Below are 26,830 nucleotides of genomic sequence, written 5' to 3' on the forward strand. Positions count from 1 at the left end.
ATATATATATATATATATATATATATATATATATATATATATATATATATATATATATATATATATATATATTTATATATATATATATATATATATATATTTTTAGATTTTGTAACCCATTTTTTCACCGCTACACTTCCCACCCCAGCTCTGCCAACCTGGGGGGGCAGCGGGACTGACCTCCAAGGAGTCCAATGCAAGCTGCTTCTTTTCACATGACAGGGGAGAGTTTCCCCGGCCGGACGTAGCGCGTGGAGGCGACAGCACTACCGACTGTGCCACCGTGTCCCCCTTTTATTTCCATATTTTTTTTCATAAATGAACACTGTACTTGATCATACTACAGTTTATATGTACATAGATTAACCTAGAGGATATTTATATGACAGAAAACGAAGTCAGAGGCAAATTGTGGTCCTATAGCCAGCATACACCACTAGCCTTCATCACTTTTAGCTAATTAATTGTTACAGTGGTCCATGATGCCTCTGGAATAAATTGTTGCTGTCGGGCAGAAAACTCTTTATCTCCATATTCTAGCTTTTGTCTTTTCTCGTACTACAGCGTCACACAAAAGCATCAAAAGTATAGCAGAGCTTGTTTTGAAATTGAATCCTGAAAACGAACCGTTTTCTACATACAGTATGAGCTTTCCACTCAACAGGGATGAAATAGAACTAGAACAGGTCAGCACTGGACAAAATCATAAAGTACTAGACGAGCTTCAAGGTTTTCCTTGCAAAAAACAGCCACAGTTCACTTGGCAGTGTTACAAGATAGGTGAATGGATAGCCTTTCAGCAAGGCTTGTCACACCGACAATCTTTGAAGTGGTGTGCTAAAACTGGCATGTTCTAAAGTGCATTCACCCAGAATGTGGCCCTGAGCTGCAGCTATAGCTCGCTGTGCTAGAGAGCAGTTGTTAGCAAGGACTTTACAATGTCAACAACAGTACAACTGTTTGACACAGCTGCCAGGGTCAATGGACAACGGCGTAAATAGTCCCAGAGAAAACATTTAGCAACAGGGGTCATGGAGACCCACAGGCAGGGCATAATTTGTGCTGGAGCTGCATGGCCAGAGCCGAGCACCAGTATGCGCCTTCTGAGCTCCTGCAAATCTAGAAGATGCTCAAATGCATGCCACATATACTTTTTTTATTTTAGGCTATTTATAATGAATTCAACTTTCACATTTGAAAGTGATGAGAGAAGGGAGATCCCGCACAATGTCTTCACTTATAGCAGCAGTTTATTAAGCTGAGTTACAACGTTTCGGTCTCACGACCTTCATCAGGTACCTCAGCTTATAAACTGCTGCTATATAAGTGAAGACTGAAGACAGTGTGCGGGATCTCCCTTCTCTCATTATCCGCACTGGTTACCTGCTCCGACGCACCTGTCCCTGTAGGTGCGTCGGTGTAGGACTTATTTCTACAACATTTGAAAGTGATGAAACCGAGTCATGTTCACAAATCGTCACAATTTAAACAGCAGTCAGTAAATAAACAGTAACGTTATGCAGATTATACTTTCAGTTGGATTCATGAGCTCTGGCACCTAATAATTTACAAATGACTAGAAGACTCACAGCAATTCTGTGGGCTGCGGTTGTTGCGGATGAGGACCTTCTGGTTGGTGGTGCGGAAGAGACTGGTCCAGTTGACCGTGTTGTAGAAGCAGAGCTGTTTGTTCTCTGCGATGTGCACGTTACCGGCGCTGATCTCGGTCAGAGACTGCAGCTGCAGTGAGGAGATGCCTTGCTGCTTCAGCACCAACAGGGAGATCCCGCTGTATATAGAGGAGAGGAGAGGAGAGGAGAGGAGAGGAGAGGAGAGGAGAGGAGAGGAGAGGAGAGGAGAGGAGAGGAGAGGAGAGGAGAGGAGAGGAGAGGAGAGGAGAGAAGAGAAGAGAAGAGAAGAGAAGAGAAGAGAAGAGAAGAGAAGAGAAGAGAAGAGAAGAGAAGAGAAGAGAAGAGATTTTTTAATTTAATTTTATTTTAAAGAGTCCTTTATTGAGCACTGCTGGGTGATACAAACCATTACATACCCTCGACTACAAGTCTAACTTAGATTCGAGCAAAAAAGGAACAGGTTACAGTAAAACAGCCATCTTCCAAAGAAAAACAATCAGAAAGAGAAAAGCAGCTCATCATGATCTTGGGCGACTGTGGCTCAAGAGGTGGAGCAGGTCGTCCAACGATCCATTGGTCGGTGGTTCGAATCCCGGTTCCTCCTGTCTACATGTCGAAGTGTCCTTGGGCAAGACACTGAACCCCAAATTGCTCCCGATGTGCTGGTTGGTACCTTGCATGGCTTCCGCCGCAATCGGTGTATGAATGTATGTGTGAATGGGTGAATGTAATGCACAATCTATGTAAAGCGCCTTGGATAAAGGCGCTATATAAATGCACCATTTACCATTTACCATTTCCCACTGTGCACAGAACTCCCTCAATTGCCCACTTTACACAGAACGCATCGAGATTGTCCACCATCTTATAATAAGAGTGTTCTACTCTGAGCCGTGCTTTAATAAGTCCAGTCATTATGAGCACCGAGAAGAGAAGAGAAGAGAAGAGAAGAGAAGAGAAGAGAAGAGAAGAGAAGAGAAGAGAAGAGAAGAGAAGAGAAGAGAAGAGAAGAGAAGAGAAGAGGATGTTTCAATAGTCAAAGGAAGTGGAACACAGGAGGAACGAGAGGGGTGCAGTGGAATATAGAGAGAATGATGGACAGACAGATAGGATGGAGAGATCAGGGGGGAGAAGTAATAGTTAGAGGATAATGAAGCAAGATGAGACAAGAAATCAAACAAGGCCCCAATCCAGTCTCCCAGATGGGTCCAATCAAAGCAAAGTTTCAAATGATCGGGACCAGTGTTTTTTTATTTTTTTCCCATTGTACTCCCATCTATGTCAGCAATCATATTTCGTCATGTCTCTTTCCCTTTAATCCATTGAGACCTGGAACGCATCCATGTCACGTTAGCGTTAGCGTTTTAAACATTATGTTATAATTTAGCTATTGAAAAATAGCAGATCTACAAGCTCATAGCGCGCCACCGAGTGGCGCGCTATGAACTTGTAGGTCTGCTATTTTTGAAAAATCGTTAAAATGTGCCTCAAATCTTTCCGAAAATTGTCATGATTTAGAAAACTTTTTTTTTAAAATTTCGACGTCAGGCCTGAATGGGTTAAACAGGGTATGACGCACGTCAGTCAAGCTAACGACGATCGTGCGATCAGGCTTTGGCGGACACGTGATTTTTACAATGAACAGTGACGTCTGCACACACAATAACACATTAAGACTTGAGGCTGATTCTACAAATGTCTTAATAACAAGGCCATTATAACAGTAATAGAAATGGCACGGGGAGCTTCATGCAAGGACTTGCAAGACTGGGAACAAGATATTATCTGGACACGTTTTGTGTGTTTACCGTTGCTTAAATTAAAACAACCATGTGATAATTCTGACTTACTTATTGTCGTTTTTTTTCCTCTAGCACTTCTACACTTGTGCGCGTGCACACACACGATCCAAATCCACAAAGTAACTATAGTAACGAAAGCTGCCAAATAAATGTAGTGGAGTAAAGTTACCTCAAAATTGCACCGCTGCGCTGCCATTGACACACACACACACACACACACACACACACACACACACACACACACACACACACACACACACACACACACACACACACACACACACACACACACACACACACACACACACACACACACACACACACACACACACACACACACACACACACACACACACACACACACACACACAATAACAAGAACACAGCTCCCCACTTAGTAAAAGGCCACACAGGAAGAACAGCTGAGCTCTTCTGCACCCCACCGTCTCTCTCTCTCTCCATTCAGACACTCAGTATATCCCACCTCTCTCGCCCTTATCTCCCTTTAGTTCTTTGCCATCTCTCCCTGCCGCCACATACCATTATTCTTTCCTCTCTAATTATCCAGAGTTCCGTCCTCCTCTCCTCCTCTACCTCGCAACTTTCAAAATCGTCTCTGTCGGGTGGAGACCTCTTATGTCCAAAACTGTACTTTTCAGGATTCCAACTCAAAAATCACACCCGTGTGAAGTGAGGGGCGCTAATTCTAACTCATGTTGATTAGGTGATGTAATGGTGATGTAGAACAAACGGTGTCAAAACAAACATTAAATTATCTTTATTGTTAATGTCATTTAATGTTTGTGTTAAGGACAAGATGATGTACATTTTCCCTTCATTGTCAATGGCGTTTTTAAAACAAACATTGACCTAAAAACAAACATTAAACCTGTATATAGGAGGGGCTAGCGCCCCTCAAAAATAGCAAAAGTAGCAGATACCAGCTCAAAAGCTTGTGCATTCGCTTCTTCTGATGCTTTTGTGTGATGCTGTTGCTTTATGATCGGGCGTTCATTTACGAGAGAAAAAAAGTTAGAATATGGAGACGACGGAAAATACATTGTCCACTCTACTCCAGCCTGTTCTGTTTTCATAGATCTCTCTGCTCCCCCGACCACCCCGGCTGTGCTAGAGTTGTTTTCATGCATCTCTCTGCTCCCCGGCCCACCCCACCCCACCCCGACCACCCAATGCTAGTTGTTTTCATACAGGTCTCTCTCTGCATGCTCCCCGCCCCACCCCAGCCCATCCACCCTGCATGTGCTAGTTGCAGTGTGGAGCTGGACTGACAGCAGCCTGGGCTCTGGTGTCAGAGCTGTCAGGGGGTGAGGAAGGGGGATGTTAGCAGGGTCGACCTCCCGAGAGAAGGTGGTGGTGGTGTGTGTGTGTGTGTGTGGGGGGGGGGGGGGGGGGGGGGGGGGGGGGGGGGGGGGGGGGGGGGGGGGGCGTAAATGGCAGGCTGTAATTTGTACTGTGGGTCGGTGCCTCCGTCTGTAGGTGGATGACGCACGCACGCACTCACGCGCTCACACTCACACTCTCACTCACACTCTCACTCACACTCACACTCACACACACACACACACACACTCACACTCACACACTCACACACTCACACACTCACACACTCACACACTCACACACACACACACACACACACACACACACACACACACTCACACACACACACACACACACACACACACACACACACACACACACACCAAAATTCACCAGAACACAGGAGTGGAGTGGAGTCATACAGAGATGTTATTATTAAAGATGGGTCTGGGGCAGGCCCGTCTAGCGTTTAAATGGACAGGTATCAGTCAAAGGGGAGACATCGCAGAGGAAGGATGGATGGGGAAGGATCAACATATGGAATGTCAGAACAGGTCAGCTCCATATATGGAGATCTAAGGGTTTGAGGTCAGATGTAGAGTTGTTGGCCAATATTGATGACATCAGGGATCTCCATATATGGGCTTAATATTGATGACATCATGGATCTCCATCCCTGATGATGTCACGTGATGTCACGTGCGCCATCCCTGATGATGTCATGTGATGTCACGTGATGTCACGTGCTCTGACTGCTCTCTCACCCCGACCAACACACAAACTGACGGGAAATTCCATAGTCAACTGCGACCTTCAGTCACAACAAACAATACAATAAAGAAAAGAAAAGAAAGACAATGCCATTTGGTCCTGGGTAAAATTAAAGGACATAACGTAAGACTATAACATAAAATTCAAGTTTTTCCATTTATTTTGTGTTTTTGGGGCTCCCATATGTGTTTTCTATCCCTACAAATAACCAATTTTGAACAGGCTTTCATATCATATAGGTGCTTTAATGGAAATTGCTCTCAGGAACAGCTCAACTGATGTTGTCCTCATCGTGATGTCATCAATGTCACCCTACTTTGTATAATTCCTCCTCTTCTTCAGTCTTCAGTTCCAAATTTGCATTTTCACTTTGTTTACAACGTCCACCATTGTTGATTTTCCAAGCTGCCATGGAATGGAAACAAGCCTGGTTTTTATCTAGCATCAGTATTATAATGACTCAAATATTAAATGATCTGCATATCAGCACCCCCACCACCTCAGGACATTGTGGTACTGCAGCTAAAACTGCTTTCAAAGTCCAGAAAGAAATGACAAGGACTGGTTATATCAGAGTGGTGATTGAGGCTCAAACCATTAGAAATAACTTTGAGGGACATAGACAATATGATATTAAATATTAAAAGCAGTTTTAAAATGCATGTTATTTGTGCTTTAACTTACACACTTACAAGACAAAAAGAAGCATGTTGCGCTCACAGCGCATTGGGGTCTCTGACAGCAATATGTATTATATACGGAAATATGTATCCAGTCTGTCAGACCTCCTATAGGCCATTTCTTCATATGCAGCAACCCTGCCAATCTCCACAAACCAAGGAGGGACTCCCTGCAGCCTTCCAACCCCTCATCAAAACCTGTCTACCAATTATGATAGCTGACAGGATGAAATCCAATCACATGTGTGTTTCAAATGGCTGTATCCTAAATGGCTGCATGCTATACCTGCCCCAGAATTTATACTGTATATAATATCTCGTGTCGTATAGTATTCAACAATCGGGAGATCCAGCATCAATTTGTTTGACTGACACCCCTTATGAACATGATAAAGTGAATGCAATTTGGGGGGAAATGTAAAGTTTTCTGTGCAGCGTGTTGGGGGCTAGAGGCACCACATTTTCTCACGAGCATGCGTGCACATGCACATTCACGCACGCACACAGACACACAGCGTGTGTCAATAGCTGGGTTAGGCGTCCATGTAGGGGAGATAATGGATGTCATTGCCGTCAGCTCACTCATTATAATTAGTTTGTCCTTCCATGGCTAGTGTGGGTGGTGGAGCATCGACTTGGCCATGATTAACTAGGCTAAGATGACACTCTGGCATGTGCATTGACCAATCACAGGCCACTCTCAAAATGACCTTATTATCTTATTATCCACTTGTCTTGGACATGTGAACTTTTGTGCATGGTTAATCTGCAAACATATACTGTATAGAATGAAAAATGTGGCTTGAATAAAAAACATAGTCCCTTACTCCCTTTTAAAAGTAAAATACATTTTAATTGAATGGTATTCCACATTATGTACTCATAGTTAAAGGAGCATTCAGTGATTTGGGTGATTTGGGGGAAAAAACGGTCCACCCGGTAACAAGATGTGCACACGCTCTACAGTGGGGGAAGTACAACAGACCAACAGCACGTGCACCAAGACCCGCCCCACTCGATCATGATTGGAGGAAGGCCCCTCTCATCCTGATTGGATGAAGGCTTTGCCACCCAAAGCCCAAACCGAAACTAGGGTTTTTTGACCCCAGGGGCTCACTGGGGACAGGGAGGAACTCCTTATATGGTCAGCACACTTTATAGTAGGGAGGATTATCCAAAAAATAAGTGATATTTGTATTAAGTGAAATCACTGAATATACCTTTAAGGGAGAATTCCGGACCAGTACTTTTCTTACCGCAAGCTGATCCATATCCAACAACCAGTGGTAGAGGCAAAAAACCTAGAACGCACCGTAGCTCAGAGCATGTTCCATGGGTCATAGGCTTGTTCGCCTTTAGGCAGAAGCCCCTTTGGGACACAATACTGTGCATCATATCTGGTCATTATGCAAGACAGATGTGTAGGAGAAATAAATTACCTATGATTATGCCTCAAGGTTATCATACTAGCAGAAAACACGATGGTGTTGGAGGTGAACACACTGGAGGGTTGTGATCAGATAGTTTGTTGCTGTTGGGCAGACATGTTTTGTTTTTTTGTATACAAGACTATCACACAAAACTATGCGTTGTGCATATACTTTTGCGACCAGGTGCAGGTTACTGTACCTGTAGAGCGCTCTTCCCCCGATGGTTACCAGGTTGGAGAAAACACTCAAGTCTGTCATGTTTTCAGGCCAAGACTGGATGTTCAGGAAGCCTGGATGGGCAGAGAACGAGAGAGAGAGAGAGAGAGAGAGAGAGAGAGAGAGAGAGAGAGAGAGAGAGAGTTAGCAGGACCTCATAGTTCTGGTGGATAGCACACAGACAAGAATGAACGACAAAAGATTGTAGCAGCAATAACACCAACAGCAACGAGCTCATTTGAGTATAAGAAGACAGAACATCACAGCCATGTGAACGGAGCGGTGCAAATACGTTGGTGCCTTTGGAGTCAAGCACAGTTGTTGACTTAAGCATGAGGGTTGTAATGACCCCTCCTTCCTGAGTGTGAATGGCCCAGCTGCAGGGGTCATGGGTCTGTACTCAGACAAGGGTCAATCTGTCATACTCAGACAGACATACACACAAAGTCACTTAATGGAGGCGTTTTGCACCGCTCCAAAATAATACATTGCATAGTATTTACGTTAATCCTAGCTAAGCTTCAATGCGCTTCTGAGAATACACGGGTGGAACAAATAACGAGCAATATACGCTGTTTTAGCTGCCTGCCAGCAAGCTCACATGAGCTTGCAGATCAGCTGTTTTCGCGGAGCCACTTGACGGTGTGTGTGTGTGTGTGTGTGTGTGTGTGTGTGTGTGTGTGTGTGTTGGGAGAGACGAGAGAGATTGATAAATAGCAGGAGAGACGCGCTGCGCTCTGATCGAGGCGGATATCTCAAAGGTTATTTTTTAAATGAATTAGAAACAAATGGTCCGGATGTTCGCTCGGAAATTCCTGCCGAAGTTCGAGTCCTAAAAAAAGGGCTAAGGTACAGCCTTAATCCTAGCACACTTTGTGATTGAAGGTGTATGTGCAAGGCGGGTCCTACTTCTAAATAGTAGGGTACATTCTGTATACTGTGTACTGTATATAAGTATATAATATGTGCATGTACATTTACAGTATGTGTGTTTGTGTCACGCTTGTATCACCATTTGAACGATTCTCCCAAAAGATTGCTGTTATGCTGCACAATCCCATTTGAATGCAGCTCTGCCTGAATCCTGTGAGGAACTACGATGCGAGCAGAGGTATGGTGGATTACTTGTGTTGACGGTCCCTAATCTAAAATCAACTGCATACAGAGTGCAGACAATAGGCAAGATGAGAATAAATTGAGGATGTAGATAAACGCTCTACTAATGTGTCGGGTATGATGATAACGGTAATAGTTTGATATTATCAATATTTTTGCATTTCCTTTATGGGCCTCTTTGCCTGTTGAATCATTCAGGAGACTAAAATGAATAAGCTGAGAGAACGGGCCGTGACTCATTTAGGATTTTCAATAATGTATTTGGAAAAGATTAAATATTTAGCAGATTGGCGCGGGAGGAGGTGTGTGTGTGTGTGTGTGTGTGTGGGGGGGGGGGGGGGGGGGGTGTTTGAGGGGTGCAAGACCAACGCAGGCAACAGAGGACAAACAAAACTCCGGGGTGCAAGTGATGAGTGTGTGAGCAGATCTCTGAAAATCCTAAGAGATGAGGAGAGGAGGCTGGAGAGGAGAGGAGACTGCAGAAAGAAGTGGAGTTCAAGGGAGCGCTTTCAGAAAATAACACAAACCGCTTAAAATGGCTTTAACATTGAGGGAGGCATCATGCAGGTGGGATGAATTTCAATCAAGTGTCTGATATTCGATTGCCTTTATAATTAATTCATAATGAGGGTGAGAGATGTGTGGGTAAAGCATAATTCATACTCGCTCTGACTTTCAAGCCTAAAAACAATAATGCGCGTATCACTGTGTGTAGTTAGCATGACAATTATCTTCGGCAAGCAACACTATCATTCGAAGCAGTATAATTTAGGCTTGATTAAGGAAGGAGTGTGCGGCTTCATCACATGGGCATGGTGTGCATCCCCTACCCTACCATGATAGGATAGGCCTTTACCATTGCATCAACACTGTTTGTTGTTTCCACTCCCAGGCGTGCCGTAGCAGATCGGAGGAAACGCTTATTAGAGTGTTAGATGTGTAACAAAAGCGCTCTGGTAATTGCGGGGCATCTAGACGAACGCGAGTACCGAACTTTGGCGAGTCACACCCATCCGAAGAGGGCCAATTATTGTAGCTAAATAGATATCCCCCAAATGGAAGCATGAAGGCAAATTAAATACAATCACAGGTAAACAATAGACAGTAAACAATCGTGTCTTCCTTAGCAACCAAACAACATGGCGTGCTGTGTTGTTTTGATTTCCCTCCTGTGGCGTGCAGTGTGTATCATTTACAGTATGCCTTAGTTTAGACAGTACAGACAGCCTCTCTTCCACATTGGATTATTTAGGTGGCTGAGGGCCCTATTAGCCTGCCGGCTGCCATGCCGTGGGATCGTTAGCGCTGTAGCGGCTGACACTAATTGCCTTAATGACAAAAGCAGGAGTGGTGGGGAACCTCGCAGATCCCCGCTATCAATTGATAAGAAGCAAGCTGTTTGTTTTGACTGGAGTGGGAAGGTAGCTGGAGGGGAGTTATAGGAACAGTGGGGGGAGGGTTATCCTCAAGTTCTTAATTCTTAATGGAGCTAACAAGCTGCTGCTAGGAGCTAACAAGCTGCCAGGCTAACAACGTTTACACCCACACACACCGTAACCCATGTAGGTTAGAACTTGTCACGATCGCCAAATCGCACACGTGCAGTTAAAACCTGTCTGCGCTCTAATGGAAAAGGCGCCACCATCATGGCATTCATTATGTGCTTGATTCACTTCGCTGATGTGTCTGTAGTCAAGCCTAGAAGAAAGATTGAAGAGTCCATGTTTATACAAGTGATTTTAGCCTAAAAACTACTTGAGACCTACAGTATTTGTCATATATATGCGTGTGATGCAAAAATAAGACTGTGAGTTTGGCAATGGTTTCTATTGTGTGTGATGTACTGTTAGCTAGACCAGTGAGCGAGAGAAAGAGAGGCATATGGGGGAGTGCTTGATCAGCAAGAGACCGTTGCAAGAGATCATTTGCCAGCCAAGTGGAGTTTAATGTTTGTTTAGGGCACTAAAATGACGACGTAATATGTCATGTGGCCAATGTAAATAATACATCTTGTGCCCCACGCTTCACCCAAGTGTGATTTTTCATTTCAACATGGTCCATTTCTTTTTTTCTTTTTTCCCTGCCTATAGCAGATCTACAGCAAAATCGTCTATTTTCACCGCATTACACCTATACAAAGTATAACATAAAGCTGGTTAAGATGCCTTGAGACTGGCCCATGAGTGTGCCGTGGTCACAAAATGTTTGAAAACCACTGTTCTACATGCTAAAGAGATGTGCTTCCTTGATACCTTTAATCAGGAACACATCCTTCATGAGAGGAAAGGAGATTTTTCTCTCCCCACATTTCCTTGCTCCAGCAATATTAAAGATAGAAAGACACATTTCGGCATTTATTAAATCAAAAGATCACACAAAGCCACACTGCTTGAAAGCACAATCAATTTCAAGGTGTTCCTAGTCTGGTGTGATTTTTTTTATTTTCGAGTTGTGCTAGCCCCTCCGATATACAGGTTTTATGTTTGTTTTAAAAACGCTATTGACAATAAAGAAAATGTAATGTTTGTTTTGTCACCGTTTGTTTTACATCATCATTACATCAGCTAATCATTTTAAGATGATAAGAGCACCCCTCACTTCACACGGGTGTGATTTCTTTGCAATACTGCCAGGGAAAAGGAAAGGAAGCATTTCTAACCAAATTGTTGGAGGCTTAATAAAAAGGTAGAAATCATCTCAATTGTGTGACTGTGATGAAGACACTCACACATGTGTCAAAACGTTCATGGAAACAGTTTCCGCAGAGATTTAAAACTCAAAAGAACTATACTGTGAAGCCTAATTTAAGCCGTGTGACAAAGTAAATGTATGAATCAGGCTTAACGTGGGAGGAGAGACGCTGCACTTCAAGTGCTGAAAACACACAGAGATCCATGCATGTACAGTAGGCCTATGCACCGCAGGGAAAACATCCTGGAAACGCATCAACTCCTCAGAGTTCTACTGTAAGTGAGATGAAAATCCACACTGAACCTGTAACTCCCTTTCTGTGTTCTGTCTCTCTCTCTCTCTCTCTCTCTCTCTCTGTATCTCTCTCTCTCTCTCCGTCTCTCTCTCTGTAGCTCCCCAGGGCAGTAAAAGCTAAGTGAAAAGAGCAAGAGAGCAGAGGGGATCAGGTTCTGCCCAGAGCTGCATTACTGGTCCATTCACGCAGAAACAAATCACATTGTGGAGCCTTACGTGCGTGTGTCAGTGGCATATAGGACCAGGGGTCTATGCTAAGTCCCCTCTTTTTGTCCTCTTTAAATGACTCTGCCAAAAATAGCAGATATACAAGCTCAGAACCTTGTAAGGAAGCCAGCAGAGGCTCAGGCGGTAGATTGGCCACTTAGGAAACGGAAGGTTCGATTTTCAGTCTCAGTTCGATTCCAGGGCGCCCCCAGATTTACTGTCGAAGTGTCCTTGAGCAAGACACCGACTTAACGCAAATTTGTGAATGCAATGCAGATTGTAAAGTGCTCTGGATAAAGGTGCTCTATATATGAATGCACCATTTAGATCTGCTAATTTCACCAAATGTTTGCCCCACAATAGTGACGCTAGGGTTCATGATTATAAGCTGTAATGCTGGAAACTCAACTGCTAAATTGCTTGGATCGCCCCCCACATTTTGACTTGACCTCGTGAACCCTATTTGTTTTCAAAAGAAATGCTGGCAGCGAGAACTAAGGCAGGGGAAAGAGGAAAAGCTGAAGTGAATTGGAGGGAGGGAGAGATAGAGGAGTGCCAGGTGTATACTGTACTCCTTGCACACACTTTATTTGAAAGCCGCAGCACAGGGAGGCATAACCTCTGGGTCACGGAGGCTGCTTGACGGCTCGGCAGACACGTCACACACCCTGACAGCTCTGAGAGGTGACACGAGGCGATACGCATCTGTGACTGCAACAAGAAGAGGAAGAAGAGGAAAGGGGGGGGGGTTGAGGGGGTGTGGTGGAAGGCTGCCTCGCAGGTATGCTTTTTTTGCCCCCAACTCTTCTAAAACCTCCCTCAACTCAACTTGCCAAGTGAAAAAAAAAACCATAATGGTACTCTTTTCAACTAGCCATACGTTCTTAGGTGGAAAATGACATATAAAAATGGAGAATTAATTTAAAAAGGGGGTAAAAAAATATGTTTTATGAGAAGTGGTCTGATGAGGCTATGGGCAGCCTGGGTGGGGTTTGATAGCAGGGCGGGTGAGGTTGCTGAGGTTTAACCACTTCAGACGCTCTATGCTTATAAAACACCAGAGGTACAACTGTACTGTACCCCCCGCCCGTCCGTCCGTCCGTCCGTCCATCCGTCCGTCTACACCAAATGTGTTCGCCCAAAACATTGCCAATCTACAAGCTCATGCGCTGTTTTGCGAGCTTGCAAATGTCACACCCCCCCCTCCCCCTGCCCCCAGAATAGGGATGCTGCGGTTGAAGTGGTTATAGGAACTGCTCTGTGTGTCTTGGTTCCTTTCTTCATGGTGCGTGAAGGGAGAGCTGGGACCCTGGGACTCAAGGCTAGAGACCCCCCATCTCCTCCTCCAGGATTCAGTGTGTGTGTGTATGCGTGCATGTATGCGTGCATGTGTGCGTGCATGTGTGCGTGCGTGCGTGCGTGCGTGCGTGCGTGCGTGCGTGCGTGCGTGCGTGCGTGCGTGCGTGCGTGCGTGCGTGCGTGCGTGCGTGCGTGCGTGCGTGCGTGCGTGCGTGCGTGCGTGCGTGCGTGCGTGCGTGCGTGCGTGCGTGCGTGCGTGCGACACAGAGAAAAAGAAAGAAAGAAAGAAAGAAAGAAAGAAAGAAGAAGAGGGAGAGAAGAGACAGATAGACTCATGTTATATTCATCTTGCTCTGGCTGTCCAGCGCCGTGGTGCGGGTCGTCTCTAGTGGGCTCCAACAAACACACACATGCGAGCACTGTGCATAATGTGCTGCACCGTACATGTCGATGCATACGTGGAATCATAAAGAATAATGCATTGTGATCGGGCAAACGGTATGTTTATGAATAAGTTATTGAATAATACCTGATAGTCCGGCAGCCGGTGTTGACGGGTGGGAAATTTGGTATATAGTCTTTTTTATTGGCCTAAAATATTGTCTATATACATACATTCATGAATCCACTTGCTGACCGGCTGTGGGTATCTTTTCTTGTGACCCTACCACATCCTATGGCAGGCAAAAATGTCAAAAATGTCAAACTCTCCTTTTGCTTTAAGTAGCATGTGACATGTCAAACTAGGGGGTTTTCATGATTCTTAATCCATTCCAAGCATTAGATTTGCACAAAAAACTCGGCCAAAGTAGCTATGGCTGTTTTTAGCCCAAGAAGTGTATTTTGTGCAAAACTAATGCTTGGAATGTATGCTACTTAAAGCAAAAGGAAAGTTTGACATTTTTGACATTTTTGCCTGCCATAGGATGTTAATGGTAGGGTCACAAGAAACCACTATAAAAAAGATTGCCCAATACCCACAGCCAGTCAGCAAGTGGATTCATGAATGTATGTATATAGACAATATTTTAGGCCAATCAAAAAGACTATAAATACCAAATTTCCCACTTTAAATGGACTATGATGTTTCCGAGAGCCTTCGCAGCTACATGTGCGGTAGCTGTACAGCTGTGTAGTGAAGTCAATGAGAGACAAACAAATTTCCAGTTCTTATCTCATTGCTCACCTGTGATTTCACGAACAGTGCGGAACACGTTCAGCTTTTCGGGATCCAAGGCTTCGATATGGTGATAGACGTCCCTGTGGAAGACATTTGCAGAGAAATGTAATGAACAGTACTAACGTTTGTTTTTCTTTCTTTTTTTAATAAATAAAGGGGAGTGAGAGAATTAGCATTTTTGTACTGCATTGATAAAACAGAAGTGCTCAGGATTTTTTTGTTTTGTTTTACAACAAGAACAATGAACAGCCGCTCTGTGCTTGTCTTGGCTCTGTGTTGTGAAATAGCCAGAGGGTTTTTAGATGAGCCTTGCCTGCGGCAAGGCTGAATGAGTGGGCCACTCATTCCCTCCATTATCCACACTCAGCCAGACATGAAGACAATAATGCAACAATAGAATACAAAGTAGAACAGAAAATAACAAAAGTAGAGTAGAATGGAACAGATAGAAGAGCCATACAGAATATAATATAATATAGATTACACTAAACTAGACTACAATCAATTTTCCCCTAATGTGCACCCGTGCGCGCACGCGTACGGCTCCGGAACGTCCCGCGCAGAACAAATCTGTGTAGCGCACATGAATAACACCAGATATAGATTTGTGTATTGTAGTTGTGTTGCCATTTTGCCCAGTGGTTTGATTCTTTTGCGTTACTTTGTCTGCCTAACTACCCCATAGTAATAATAAGCCATAACTTGACATGAGCGTACACAGTGCACTCATCATAGTGAGTGTTGAAAAGTGAAAAGTGAGAGGGAACATTGACTACAATAGTATAGAATAAGATGGAATGGAACAGAGCTATCTGTACGATAGAGTACTTACTTACGCCTACTACCCCTTCTGGGGCATATGCCGTCAACAAGCGATCTCAGTGCAGTAGAGTAGCCTATGTAAATACAATAACGTAATTGGGGTGTTTTCTATTTTGTTTCCCTGCTCGTCTATTGAGGACGTTAGATTGTCTCTCCTCGACACAGGATCTGACACAAATTTTGACTGGTCAAGATTAAATGTATTCCCAGAGCACGCAGGGAATACATTAGCTCAATGGTACAAATGTCAGCACTTGTGCAGGAAACCGCACGGGTTGAAATGTGTGATAGAAGAGAAAAGTTACAGATGTACCATTCCAATTCACTTCAGGCTTTCATGGAGTTTTCCTGCATTTTTTCTGGAAATAGTTGTTTTCCCAGGGTTCTTTTCACTGTTTAGCCTTGCTAATTAAACTCTTTTGTTACAATTTACAATTTACAATTTACAATTTAGGCATTTAGCAGACGCTCTTAATCCAGAGCGATTTACATTTAGGCAGGAACAAAAGTATGGGAATACATCACATATATAAAATTCATTTATCAAGAAGCATGCGTAAGCTAAGAACGTAACTAGAACATAGATCTATATAATGACACTATACATATTAACTATACATATATACTATACAATATACATATGTACTATGATGTGCTATGACTACATACAATGCAATTATTGTGCTATCTACATGACATGCTATAAGTCTGTTTCACATGCTATCTAAGTCTAAAAAGTGCTATCTAAGGGGGTAGGATAAGTGCTATGGGCCATGATGGAGTCTGAAAAGGTGGGTCTTCAGACTACGGCGGAAGATTGGGAGTGATGCTGCAGTTCTGATTGCAACGGGGAGTGCATTCCACAGTTTTGGGGCCAGAAGGGAGAAGAGTTTGGGACGTGTGGAGCGTTGTCCCGGCATTTTTAAGTGAGGGTACTTCCAGCTTTCCTGCGTTGGCTGATCTGAGTGCGCGGGAGGGTTTGTAGGGTTCAATCATGCTTGCAAGATATGGGGGAGCCATACCTTTGGTTGCTTTGAATGCCAGCATCAGAGTTTTGTATTCTGTGCGGGCAGCGACTGGGAGCCAGTGCAGGGAGCGGAGCAGGGGGGAGACATGTGAGAATTTTGGCTGGTTGAAGACCAGACAAGCTGCAGCGTTTTGGATCATGGAGAGGCTTAAGTGCACATGCCGGTAGGCATGTGCATGTGTGTGCATGTGTGCATGTGTGCATGTGTTACTGAAAACAAGTGTCACTTTTACATTTACATAAGAAAAACCTTTGCAAATGCCCTCCTTTCTCACTGGCAATGTTCTGACAATTTACTGACAGTCCACTGTCTTGCCAGTTGCATGACGGGTGAAGTTCTCTAATGTAATGGCACATGAGTGCAGCTTTAATACGTGTAGTACACTACATGTGCGTTGGTTTGAGGTGGTCTCCCTTACTCCAACATTTAGAAATGTACAGTACTAGAATCTCGCGGGCCTTCGGCCCGCTCATCCTAGCGCCATGCGATACGCAAATGGGAAGAAGGCAATGGCAACCCATGATGTTTTCATTTATGCATTTGCTTGGAAAGCGCAAAGTTGCCAAGCTGGCTGAGTGACCTTGTTTGGTTTTCTGTATTTGTGTATGAAAGCGAGCATGGCAAGGCGCAGGAACAGTATACTGTACTGTACTGTAAGTATTTGCACTGTACTGTACTCATGTGTACTGTACTGTACTGTTCTCTGTACTGTTGTTATTAGTGTTGTGTTCTTATTTTTTATTATTATGATTATTATTATTATTATTACATGGATTAATATTCTGATGTACTGTACTGTACTCTGTACTGTTGATATTATAGTTGTTATTAGTGTTGTGTTCTTATTTTTTATTATTATTATTATTATTACATGGATTAATATTCTGAGCTTTGTTTCTGTACTGTACTGTACTCATGTGTACTGTACTGTTCTCTGTACTGTTGATATTATTGTTGTTATTAGTGTAGTGTTCTTATTTTGTATTATTATTATTAGCGTTTTGTGGTGTGTGCGTGCCATTTGCACGCACGCACGCGCACACACACACACACACACACACACACACACACACACACACACACACACACACACACACACACACACACACACACACACACACACACACACACACACACACACACACACACACACACACACACACACACACACACACACACGTGTCTGCAGTGACACTGTCACTGCGTTGTACGTAGCTGTTTTGTGTTGCAGCGCGTTGTTGCAGCGCGCGCGTGTAGTGTTGGTGTTGTTGTTCTTATCCATATATGCGCCTCGGTTCGTCCCGCTTGTACCACGCCAGGTGTTTGCATTATTTTAACTGTGTATGTAATCGCGGCGCTCTCCATCCAAGTTAGAATCAGTGTGTGCGGTGTGTTGTTGTTCTTCTTCTTCTACTTTTGGTATGTGTGTGTGTGTGTGTGTGTGTGTGTGTGTGTGTGTGTGTGTGTGTGTGTGTGTGTGTGTGTGTGTGTGTGTGTGTGTGTGTGTGTGTGTGTGTGTGTGGCTGTGTGTGTGTGGCTGGCAAGCGTTCGTCTGGTTGTTATTCTAATGTGTGTGTGTGTAGTGTGTAACGTCCGGTGGTGCAATCGGAAGTAAGAAAGGTAACAGAAAAACTCTCGTGGGTCACGTGGTGGGCTTTGAGCAAATGGGAGAGGGAATGTAGTGTTACCAGGTCCGCGTATTGTAAGCGAGTGGTAGTGTGTGTAAGTAGCGTGTTGAATGGCATTTTTTCTGTGCTTGTTTTCATAGACGTGGCAACAAATTAGGCAGGGGTGTCGGTGCTTGTGGCGTGTTTGTGTTTATTATTGATATTGATATTGTTTGTGAGTCTGGACGGGAGCCGGCTTTAGTGGCAGTGCAATGTCAATTTTTACGCGGGTGGTGTTGAGTGTGGGCGTGCGGCGCGACATGAGGAGATAGGCATGGATCGACGCGGAGGGTAAGTCTGTGACGTCTTAGTGTGTTGTTGCAGTGTGTGTTGCAGTGTGTCAGTGACGTAGTAGCTGGTGACTTTGGGTCCCTTTTCCTGGGTTGGGTACAACTTTTTGGGTACACCTTTTCAAATGTATAATAGATACCCCGGTATAGGACACATCTACCTCAATCATTATTTTAAAGTAACAATACTTTACATTGTTACATTGTTACAGTTTCGGGCCTTTCTGCCAACCTCTGTGTGTAGGCTACTGTACACTATAAAATGTCATCTTCACCACCATCGAACAGAACACATCCACTCCTCACTGTAATTAATTCTACTTATTAGCATCTGTAGTAGTAGTAGTAGTAGTAGTAGCAATGTCCTTACTGGTCCAATCTGCAGTACCACTCTCAAGCAGAGTCACCCACTTACCACCACCAAACCTAGCCTGCTCCGAGCCTCCATCCACATTCATTTATCCACTTAACACCATATAGCTAGTGCATATTTCACATTCAGGCTTTTAGCACATGCTCCATATCAAGTGAACAACACACTAGGCAGAAATGTGACTGTTTAGATTTTTTGGGGTTAGGCCAGAGACCAATGGGACCGAACTGCTATTTACTGAATTGATCTTGTTTAAATCAATATCACTGTACAATAATGACATTTAATTTAATTTGTGTGTTTAGGCCATGTCTGTCTGGTTGCCTTTTCACAAGCGGTTTTAGTTTTCAATGTTTGGACTATAAGGTCAGGCTTGAACAGAATACAATACTCAGTGTTAGCAAGATAAGAAAGAGTACGATCGAAATAAATCTAAAGTTCACTCTGAGAGTGTACAGATGAAATCGACAGGCTACTCGGTGTGTGGTTGACACAGTGTGAGATTATAATACCGGTATTACTATAGACTAACGTAAGAAAGCTTTCTTGTAGGGTGGCAGTAGCTCAGGAGGTAGCAGCTGCTAGGGAATTGGAAGATTCCCAGTTTGATCCCTGCTGGCTCCTGCTGTTAGTGTTGAACAGTGTTAAGGTGAAGGTAATGAACATTGTAAAGCGCTTTGGATGAAGGTGTAGGAACTACACGATAGTTAGGAAGTTAGGCAGTGTACAGGTTTCTCTAAGGTCTTTACAGTGAATGTTTAGGCACGAGTAAATATCTACCACTTCCTACGATCTGCTTCTAGCCGTCCAATCAATTCTCACCCTTTTATCCCGGTGATGAGGAAGACCAGGTTTCCATTGATCTTGGTGCAGTTGACAAATTTATCAATGTTGCTGGAGTCCACAGTCTGGGCCGTCTGAAGGCTGGCCGTACCGATGCCGTCACAGGCTGGAACACGCACGCACGCACGCACGCACGCACGCACGCACGCACGCACGCACGCACGCACGCACGCACGCACGCACGCACGCACGCACGCACGCACGCACGCACGCACGCACGCACGCACGCACGCACGCACGCACGCACGCACGCACGCACGCACGCACGCACGCACGCACGCACGCACGCACGCACGCACGCACGCACGCACGCACGCACGCACGCACGCACGCACGCACGCACGCACGCACGCACGCACGCACGCACGCACGCACGCACGCACGCACGCACGCACGCACGCACGCACGCACGCACGCACGCACGCACGCACGCACGCACGCACGCACGCACGCACGCACGCACGCACGCACGCACGCACGCACGCACGCACGCACGCACGCACGCACGCACGCACACACACACACACACACACACACACACACACACACACACACACACACACACACACACACACACACACACACACACACACACACAGTTTTAGTCTGTGTCCTACGAAGTACAGTGGGAACGTTTGCCTACATTTTTGAGCAGTTTGCTGGTTGTTCAACTAAATTCCATGTTGCATAATGTTTGTTTCTTTAGTTAATTGCTTTTGTGTCTTTTTGAAGTGCAGTTAACTACAGTACAGCAACACAATTATTGGCTGCACACATAGTACAATCCTCAGTGTTACATTCATTCTTATCGGGAACATAAGTTGCTTTCTTGTCTCTTCATCTACAGCCAATTTTTGTCGTTTCTGTTTAACTGTATTTGTTATGGTTAACTTATTTTGGTTTTATGCATCCTAATGTCATTGTATAAATTGTGCTTCCTTTGCTTGGTGTTCTGTGTATAAAGCACATTGTTGTTTAAATGTGCTACAAAATAAAACTGTCTTCCCTTGCCAGTATTCCGTTGAGGGTTAAAACCTCTTAAACCCCAGGGGGGTCCAGGAGGGAAAATCAAAAATATCGGAGTTGGAACCTAAGACCTTGACCAGCCCCATTTACCCGCTGAGAGCGGTTCATGAGGTGGAAAGCCTCTGCCCCCGCCGGCGGGGGATTGGGGATCTTTCTGCCTTAATGTTGTATGATACTTGTTGTAATAACATTTATTATTACTTGGCGGATGTTCACGTGGTAATTTATTTAGTTAGGAAAACTATATTTCTCTTGAGGGTAGTTGTGCTGTTCAACGTCTGTGTACATGTAAGCAACTGCTAGCTTGTAAAGCTGCATAATGCTCTACGTCTAAGAGCATTCTATAGCTTTACAAGCTAGTGCTACGGAAAACTACAGTGATGCTAGTCTTAATAAGACTAGTTTCCCCATAGTGTTCATAATGTTTGCTGAGATAATTCTATGATCACATCAAAAGTTATCTGCAGTGCTGTGTTTATTTGCATTTTTTTAAATTTTGAACTATACACAAACTATACACATATTCAACCTCAGGCAGGGTTCGAACCGACGACCTTACACATGAAAAGCGTATGCTCTAAATGCTACACTAAGGTGATTGTACGCAGCATTGTTAACCAATTAAAAACGTATACTTGACCGGCATGTGGCTTACCTTTAGGGCAGATATCTGTGCAAGGGATGCACATCTTGATGCGGTTCTCCTCTATCTCCATCTTGTTGCTGGGACAAGCTCTCACACAGGAGCTCTGGTCCACCACAAAGTTATCTGCAACAAATTAGAGGCGTACTAAATGAGTTCTGCTATCATTATTTCCACCAAATGCTTACATGGGACAGAGCTTTTGATGAATTGAAAATGGTGGGCCCTATTGTAAAAAAGTGTAATGCTTTATGGTGTTGTCCAGTCACAGTTAACAGTTGTTGTATTGAGTTGTACTTGAAATGTACTGTAATTCTGCAAACTGTTAATAAATCAATCAATCAATCAATCAAAGCTACTCTAAGCCATTCATTCATTGGTGACGCCAACCTCGCTGAGCTCCCCAAGAACAAGTACTGTAAAGGCCTATTCATAGTCTGGATTTTCGGTGGTGAGGTGACCACCGCTCCGGTGGTGAGCTGACCACCGGAGCTGAAATAACGTTGAGCGGTGGTGAGTAAAAACAGAGAGAAGGGCTGGAGCGGTGGCAGTGGTTTGCTCTTCACCGCGGCTCGTGACGTCATGTTGTAGTTCGGTGGTCACCTAACCACCGAAAATCCAGACTATGTATGAGCCTTAACTCCACCCCTCCCCCCCTGTTTTTTATTCCTAATTAAGTTAATTGTCTTTTGTTGTTTTCTCCTCCCCGCCATGTAAATAGTCGTTGGGTACTTACTGTAGAAAAGCACTATATAAATTTGAGATATTATAGATTTTAAAATAAGAAGAAGTAGTAATCAATTCCTTGTTTTATGGGGAGCCATGCAGTGGAGAGATTAAATAGGAGGACGTGTTCAAATTTGGCTGAACAACCTGGAGTTGATGTAATAGCTGTTCTGTCAGAACAGCAAACAGTGCATTACAGTATAATCACATTTACTGGAAATAAAAAGCATGAACAATGAATCTGTTACACACTTCAATGAAGGAATGAGTCCATATCAGTGTGATTTGATTTTAGAATTTTACTGGACATCATGGAACCATATAACAAAAGAAACAATATAGCTGCAAGCAGCGATAAGGCGGGACCAAGAAAGAAGAAAATACGCAATAAGATCAATATGCACAAATAAGACTCATGGGCTGAGTTGTCGGTACAGGGATTTGAACACACAACCTTGTGGTCGAAGGGCGTGAATTTTGGCCAAACAAAGCATGAGTTATGACTGTTCAAAGGTTTCATTTTTAAAAAATGGCTATATCGCCCCCCTTTGGCCAATTGGAGTAAGACTGCTTTCAGTGCTATTTGGCATGACCCTCTACTATACTGTAAAGTGACATAAGCATATGACGCTGCATGTATGTATTAGAGGCAGAAGAATAATTTTCACAAACCAGCAATTTTCATTGGCTCATAAAAACGTTTCACTTAAAAAAAAATGTACTACGATTTTTGTCCGTATAGGTGATAGGTCCAAAGTTCACGTGTAGAAGTTTTCGTGCATTTTGAATTCAAAATGGCGGGTGATTTAAAGGTCAGAGGTCAAAAGTCAGAACACGAAAGTTGTTCAGCATGAGGAGACACATATGTGCATCAAAGTTGCATTGCCAATGGTCAAGCGGTTCATGAGCTATGCACGTTCAAAGTTTGCATTTTCAATTGAGTGCTATAGTGCTATAGGCCAATGGTCATGGGCTTCGCATGGTCACCGTTTTGCATGGCCCTCTACCAGATTCCCGCGTTTCACAAAAAACGACTGCATGGTTCAGCCAGAACAGCTATTTTTGGCGGAAGGAGAAGAAAAAACCCAAGTGACCAAAGTCACTTTGTGACTTCTTGGTCCCTTAATGACACAAAATAGTTGTTTCCAAAATAGCATAGGCCTATTACTATTATAGTATTAACAAAAACATCATAGGTCTCTGCAGACTGCAGTCACCATGTTAACTTTAGCTGCTAAACTCAGCTGCTAGGCTAAACTGCTAGGCAGGACATTGCTACACCAAAACAAACATTGTGAAGACAAACGGCCAACTTTTCCACTATCAAAATACCCCCTGGTTATATGCTACTTCATGTGTCTAACTTAATCCACTCCTACCCAGCCTGCATCATTTGCAATACAGGATGTATTGGCTTCCTGCTGACTGACAGAATCCTGTAACACTCACTGGAGTGTAATGCCCCCTTGTGGCACAGTGGAGCTATAGCTCTGTATGTGTTGTCTTTGGCAGGCAAGGAACACATTGACTATATTTTAGTAGAAAAGACTAAACATTACATAGAACAATGTCAAAATTAAATACACTTATGCATGCTCTCTCTCTCTCTCTCTCTCTCTCTCTCTCTCTCTCTCTCTAAGCATTTAACTTGTAATCCCATGAACTCTATGAATTTGAGTAGGAATGAATTATGTTCTGCCTCGGTTTATGTCTCATTTTAAAATCAATGTTTCAAGCTGTGTAATCAAAGATTATTAGGGGAAATAAACCCCTTCAAGGTGAAGATTATACTTGACACAGAATAAAGACACGAAATCATATGTGGTTCCCAAACATATTACCCAAAAGAGAAATTAGACATCTGCCCAGGACCCAAACTAGTGAAAATAGCAGATCTATGGCAGGTCTGCCATTTTCACAACTTCTTGACCGTTTTAATGATTCATTTAATTTATTTGTGTACTAGTACTAGTATGTACTAGTTGGAATTGTTTTTAATTAAGTTATGATTTCTTTTTTTATTAAGGAAATGAAAAGAGGGGGAATATTTACTCACGGCCCATAAAAATTGGTGCATGACAAATTGTTACAGTACATCTAACTCATATTCTGGCTGTTAGACGTTAGACATCTGGGCCCACGCAGGGGGAAAAGTTGCATCATGAATCCATTTCATCTGCAGTATGATGAGAAATAATCAACTGATCAGAACATTGCAATTGGCCACTCAGCAACCACTATAAGCTCCCGCACACTCGAGTTATTGAGATGGAACATTGCCAGAAACTAATTTCAATGTCTGCACGCACGCACGCACGCACGCACGCACGCACGCACGCACGCACGCACGCTTGCATGTCACGTGCAATCGAAATAAATGTTCTTTTCAAGGCCAAGACATGCAGCGTATCGCACTCCAATTAAGACCCTAATTGAAGTCTTCCGCTACATCCGTTTGTCTTGTTCTTCACAATACAACGCTGAGATCTCTGGATTTGAAGAGCAGTGAAGGAGTGAGCAGATTGGCAGAAATAGCAGTTTAATAATTAAAACGCTTTGTGATGCAAAAATCGTATAAAAAAATAATGACATCCGAAAAATAGTGACGGCAGGTTGTTGATAATAACAATGGCCCGGTTTCCCAAAGGACACATGGTGTAAGAGGTATGGTGTAGCACATGCTCAGATGCCCTCTAGGCCGCACACAGAAGCCTGTGAACATAGACATTCCATGCATAGATGTGCCACGCAATGGTAGGCCTCAGGCCTGGTATGGTAGGCCTCAGGTCTAAAAAAAAAATATATATATATATATATATATATATATATATATATATATATATATATATATATATATATATATATAGAAAACCCCAGACTACAGAAACCCACTGAATGTTCAGAGTTCCGTTTTTTTAGGTGTACTTGCGGTCAAAAAAAATAAAAACAATAATAATAATAATAATAATAAAAATGTGATGCCATGAAACCTTTAAGACTCTCGTAAGCAGCCCACATGTACCCTCACTGGCTTTATATCGAATCCCACCAATGCCTTCACTCCTGTCTCTAGGAAACAGAAGTTTCCAAACCCCCCTCTTCACAAGCAAGACACGGTGCTGCCGTCGATGTGTGAATATGTGTGTGAATGGGTGAAAGTAATGCACACAGGCGCTATACAAATGCACCATTTAAGCTTCCGCATATAATGTAAGGTCCTTACATATAGGCTCCCGTCTGTCCTAACAAAGCAGGCGAACACAATCACGAGCAGGAAGATGGAAATGGCGACAGCCCTAATGATAATGCATGCCGTGTAAGAGGATCCCCGCGCGGGGACCGCAGCAGATGAACTTCAGATGCCACAGCGGTATATACTCTCTCTGACCCTCACCCTGAGCATGGGTGCGTGGGGGGGGGGGGGGGGGGGGTACAGCTTGATGTACCAGAGCAGCAGAGCAAACAGGCTAAGTACACTTCAAGTCTGTTGTGAACATGTTATGCATTAGTAACCGTGTGCAGCCAGTGAAGGCTGGTTTTGCATTATGTATGTATATCTTCAGAAGGTGTTTATACTTAACATAATGCATTTGTTCTGTTGTCCTGCGGTGTGTGTGTGTGTGTGTGTGTGTGTGTGTGTGTGTGTGTGTGTGTGTGTGTGTGTCTGTGTGTGTGTGTGTTTATGTATGTGTGCGTGTGTGTGTGTGTGCGCGCTCACGTGCGAGCGTGCGTGCGATTACGTGAGCAAATGTACGATCGGGCAGAAACCTTGAATCTCCATATTATTTCTTTGTAAATAAATACCCTGCTTCGCCATACATGAGTGTCCTGTTAAGGTAGCAAGAATAGCCAAACTACATGTGTGTTGTGACTCGTGACTCGTGATCTGGCACAAATTAGGCCCAACATACACCTTGATGCCAGGTTGAATGTGTGGGTTTTATAAATATCCAACCAATGAAAAGTATTAACACAAGTAGTAAGTAAGTAAGTAATAAGCCAAGCCATGAGGCCCATAGGGCATGAGCCTATCTCCTGTTTCTGTAGTGTGAGGCACTTGTACAAGTGCGTGCGTGCGTGCGCAGGGAGACTCACGTGGACACTTCTTGACACAGAAGGCTCCATAGGTGTACTTGGCCATGGGGTTGTGTTCCAGCTGGAAGGTGGTGGGGTTGTACACAAAGGGCTGGGGACACTGGGTCACACATGCCCCACTGTCATTGAAGTTGGTGCAGGCCTGCACACACACACACACACGCACGTGCACACACACACACACACACACACACACACACACACGCACGTGCACACACACACACACACACACACACACACGTAGGGTTTCATGTATGCACATGAAACACAGAAAGGGGGAGAGAGAGAGAGAAGAATACAGAGCAGCTTTAATCTCTTGAAGTACAGTAGCTATGCCTTTTGATAGTGTAACATTAAAAGATCAAAGCGTCCGTTTGACGTTTCTGCACATGGCATGATGGCAGCCTGCATAATGGCCAACAGCACTGCAAAGTGTCCTATTACAGATTACAACGCTCTCACCAGTGTTGTCAGGTTGTTTGAGAGAAATAAGCAACAACAACAACAATCTTGTATGGGGGTCCTTGGCACCAAATTCATTTTCATTTGCGGGTCCTTGACATGAAAATGTTTGAGAAAACAATGAATAAAGCCTAAATAAGAAACTACACAAACCCCCCAAAAACAGTAACACAACCACCAATATTTACAAGGGCCTT

General features: G+C 43.8%; 1 protein-coding gene across 3 annotated transcripts in view; it reads right to left on the bottom strand.

Moving 5' to 3' along the window:
* The window catches only part of erbb4b (erb-b2 receptor tyrosine kinase 4b), a 451,213-nt gene that overhangs the window by 106,163 nt on the left and 318,220 nt on the right, over window positions 1–26,830 (bottom strand). For all 3 annotated transcript variants that reach the window (XM_079518830.1, XM_079518829.1, XM_079518831.1), the window contains exons 7-12: window positions 26,172–26,313; window positions 21,363–21,476; window positions 19,661–19,787; window positions 14,665–14,738; window positions 7,855–7,945; window positions 1,590–1,789 (exon numbers count right to left, since the gene is read on the bottom strand). In XM_079518830.1, coding sequence (XP_079374956.1) covers window positions 1,590–1,789; window positions 7,855–7,945; window positions 14,665–14,738; window positions 19,661–19,787; window positions 21,363–21,476; window positions 26,172–26,313 — 748 coding nt within the window. The remainder of the gene's footprint in view (window positions 1–1,589; window positions 1,790–7,854; window positions 7,946–14,664; window positions 14,739–19,660; window positions 19,788–21,362; window positions 21,477–26,171; window positions 26,314–26,830) is intronic.

Source organism: Electrona antarctica (genome assembly GCF_951216825.1).
Source record: "Electrona antarctica genome assembly, chromosome: 13".
NCBI lineage: Eukaryota > Metazoa > Chordata > Actinopteri > Myctophiformes > Myctophidae > Electrona > Electrona antarctica.